This window comes from Geospiza fortis, unplaced genomic scaffold (assembly GCF_000277835.1).
Source record: "Geospiza fortis unplaced genomic scaffold, GeoFor_1.0 scaffold27, whole genome shotgun sequence".
In the NCBI taxonomy this organism is placed as follows: Eukaryota; Metazoa; Chordata; class Aves; order Passeriformes; family Thraupidae; genus Geospiza; species Geospiza fortis.
This window is the reverse complement of record NW_005054329.1, coordinates 1,551,768-1,555,115: the sequence shown is the minus strand read 5'-3', so window position 1 is coordinate 1,555,115 and position 3,348 is coordinate 1,551,768. Positions and strand designations below refer to the sequence as shown.

The following is a 3,348-nucleotide window of genomic DNA, read 5'->3' as shown; positions in this document are numbered from 1 at the left end:
CTGCTTCTCCGGTCACGCAGAGATAACACAGCCTTAGCCAAGGTCACGGCGGTGCAGAGCTGTGACTCCTGAGGGGGAAGAGTTAATGGCACAAGTGGGTCAGACAGACCCCTCTGAAGGACAGAAAAACGTGTTACTAAATGACCGCCACTGGAACACCGTGTTTTGTTTACTACATCTTGTTTACTCAACACAGCAAGCCAAAATACTAACTTAAGGTATGCACAGCATTATTCACTGTGATCAGAAAATCGAGATGTATTTCTGACACAACGCCTTGTTTGCATTTCATTTATTGTGTCATGACAAGACATGGTTACATGTAGGGGCAGGGGAGAGGAAACTCCTCTAACGTGAACATGTGCACAAGACCAGGGTTTGTCCACAAAGCTTACTGAGACACTGCAGCCACTGAACAGAACATGCTGGTGGCCTGTCACACAACACAACTCCCTCTCATGTTTACATGCACGACCAAAATAACTCGGAACCTGCTCCCACAGAAAATACACTTCAAAAGATCAGTCTGTTTCCCCTTTGGCACACAGGGAAGTGCTCATGAGGGAAATACCCACGCATACACCTGACCATGCCTGTAACAAGTAGTAACAGGAAAGTGCACGGTAGACATTGTACACACCCAACCCCTCACGTAGCTGATCAATAAAACCCAAACAGGCTGGTGCACTCACAGACACAGGGAAGGAAAGTGAACTGACATTAAAAACTATTGTCTTAGATTTTAGAGCCAGCCAGATTCTGAAGCATTTGGGCCAGACTTCTGGACTCTGAGCAAGAACTTGGAACAGCACTTCTGAAACTTGAAGGAAAGCGTGGTACAGACTGGAAAGAGTAAGAACTACTGCTTTTTGCTAGTTGTAAGTACCATTATCTCATATTAACAACTGAAATAACTCTTTATTTATATTACATTAAGTGGAAGAAACATGTACCAGACACAGACTGCATCACAGGGTGCTCAATGCTCATGATGAAACCAAAATAACCTTTGGAAAGCACAAACACACTTCTGCAAACACACATCATTACTGTGTTACTGTGTCACAGAATCAGGGTACGAGACCTCTATGGCTAAGCCATTGCTAGTCAGACAGAAATGCCTGTTTTGCAAAATTAGCATTGAAACTATGATTACCCAACAGCACACAGCTGAATTTCACACAAGTGCATATAGCTAAGATCTGTAAAAAAATGAAGGCAGATGTTATGATGCAACAAGCAGGACTAAACTTATCAAATACTGGTGCAAAACACTTGTATGACAGAAAAACCCCCACTATTAGAAGAAAGAAGTTTATAAAAATTCAGAACTTGATAAAACTAAAAGCAAGTCCTTTTCATAGGACTGTCCAGTTACAAATAAACTGCAAGGCAATACTGTTTGTTTCTTTCTCTTTTACAAATTCTCTATTTGCAAGAGACAAATTGAAAAATTCCTTGATTAGTTTTTCTTTGTTGTGTGTCCTTAAACGTCACAGACTTGAGTATGAGAACACACCTTCTTTCTGGAAGATCTACCAAAGTTTGGGCAAGGAAGGAGATGATTGAGATGATTTCACCATGAATGATCCAGGAACTGGATGGGAACAACTGACTTGCTGAATAAATACAAACACCCCCTTCCCTCAGCTGTTCTCACCAACACCATGGCTCAGGCTTCAGCTTATTGCAGTATCAGTAATAGTCTGAAAGTCAGCAGTGCCTGCCCTTTAAACAAGGAATATAAAACATCATTGGGGGACCAAGATATGCTCAGTATAATAGAAGAGAAGCATGAAATAATCTCCCATATTTTGCAGTTTACTTTCAACTAGGAAACTCCTTTTTTCACTGACAGCAATAGCAACCTTAATGGAGCAGGCAGGTTTCCTGCTCCAAGGCCTGTCTTGGATCACCAGCCACCTGTTTGTGCTTCTCTCCCTTAGCAGGGGATCTGGAACTGGAATTGCATCTAGAATTTCACTAGCCAGGAGCTTTTTGTGGAGTCTGACTCCACAATTGCCCAGCTATCAATCATAGTCTATTTTAACTTTTGTAATAGTGTTCAGGTTAGGCTTTTCACTGCTGCTCCTGCCATGAACAGAAGTCAAATGCTTTTTAAGAGCAGACTTGTGTTTGAAGTCCATGTCGCAGCAGTGGCACTTGTAGGGCCTGTCCCCGCTGTGGATGTTGAGGTGATCCTGCAGCGTGCTCTTGGCCGTGAAGGTCTTCAAGCACACCATGCACTGGAAGGGCCGGATCCCCATGTGCCCCCGGATGTGCCTGTTGAGATTCTTTTTTTGCGTAAATGTTTTGCCACATTGCAAGCACAGGAAGAGTTTGTGCATTTTCAGATGTCTGAGATAGTTCTCGAGGTGCAGAAAGCCCCTGGGACACTTTGGACACTGGTGCCGCCATGAGCTGCCAGAATCCTCCAGGCTCTGGAACCCATTCGCCCCACTGGAAGTTCCTTCTGGATTGTCACCAACAAAAGCCTGGAAGTGATTTCCTGGCATTTCTGTATTCCTGCTTTCAACTGTGGAGTTTATCAAGGAGTGCTGGGTTTCTGGGAAATACAGATTTGTTTTAGAGGAAGTGCAAGGCTGAGGAAAATGATCATTCTCTGCATTCGCCACACCCATGGAATCCATTCTGAAGATGCAGATTTCATCATCTTTATAGCCGATTTCCACTGTTGATATTTCTGGGGATTTTGTGTCCTTCCTTTCCGACACCAAGCTCTGCGCTGCAGGGTGTGGGCCATCCCCATCCCCATCTCCATCCCCATCCTCCTGTTTCACAGGGTATTCTTCGTTCTCTGGGCTGTCTTCAGAGATCTCGATTATTTCACAATCTTTATCTAAAACCTCATCCCCGCTCCTTAGTTCAGCATCCGAGGAGTGGCACCCCTCAGCAGCCTGGGTACCGCTCTCCATGGAAGCGTCGATCTCCAAGTACTTGGACAAAGCCTCGGTGCACTTCTCCACAATATGAACCATCTGCAGGTAACTCGCGGCCGTCAGGTACTTCAGCAGCTCCTTCCTCTTGACTTCCAGCGCGCCCGTGTAGCAGGACAGCAGCAGCTTCCTGCCCACCTCGGCGCTCTGCAGGATGGTGATCCGCACCTGCCTGGACTGGTTGAGCAGGAACTGATCCCGCATGAAGGTGGAGCAGGCGGCGAAGATCACCTTGTGCCCCTGGAACTCGGTGTCGTTGATGTAGATGGACACGTCGCAGAAGAGATTCTGCTGCCGCAGGAGGTTCATCTTTTGCAGCACGGCATCGCCCTGCTGCTCGAACTGGAAGTGCAGCACCTCCGAGTCCGCCGCCATGGCGGGGCCCGCGGGC

At 46.2% G+C, this 3,348-nt stretch overlaps 1 protein-coding gene across 1 annotated transcript; it reads right to left on the bottom strand.

Annotated features, from left to right (window-relative positions):
• Positions 1–277: 277 nt before the first annotated feature.
• ZBTB6 (zinc finger and BTB domain containing 6) lies at positions 278–3,342 on the bottom strand. Its single transcript, XM_005421346.2, has one exon. It carries the CDS (start codon positions 3,330–3,332, stop codon positions 2,031–2,033), a length of 1,302 nt encoding a protein of 433 aa, XP_005421403.1. The 5' UTR covers positions 3,333–3,342; the 3' UTR covers positions 278–2,030.
• Positions 3,343–3,348: the final 6 nt, after the last annotated feature.

What these genes read in the sequence shown, in the direction of transcription:
- ZBTB6 (XM_005421346.2), bottom strand. Translation starts at nt 3,332, where the DNA reads ATGGCGGCGGACTCGGAGGTGCTGCACTTCCAGTTCGAGCAGCAGGGC.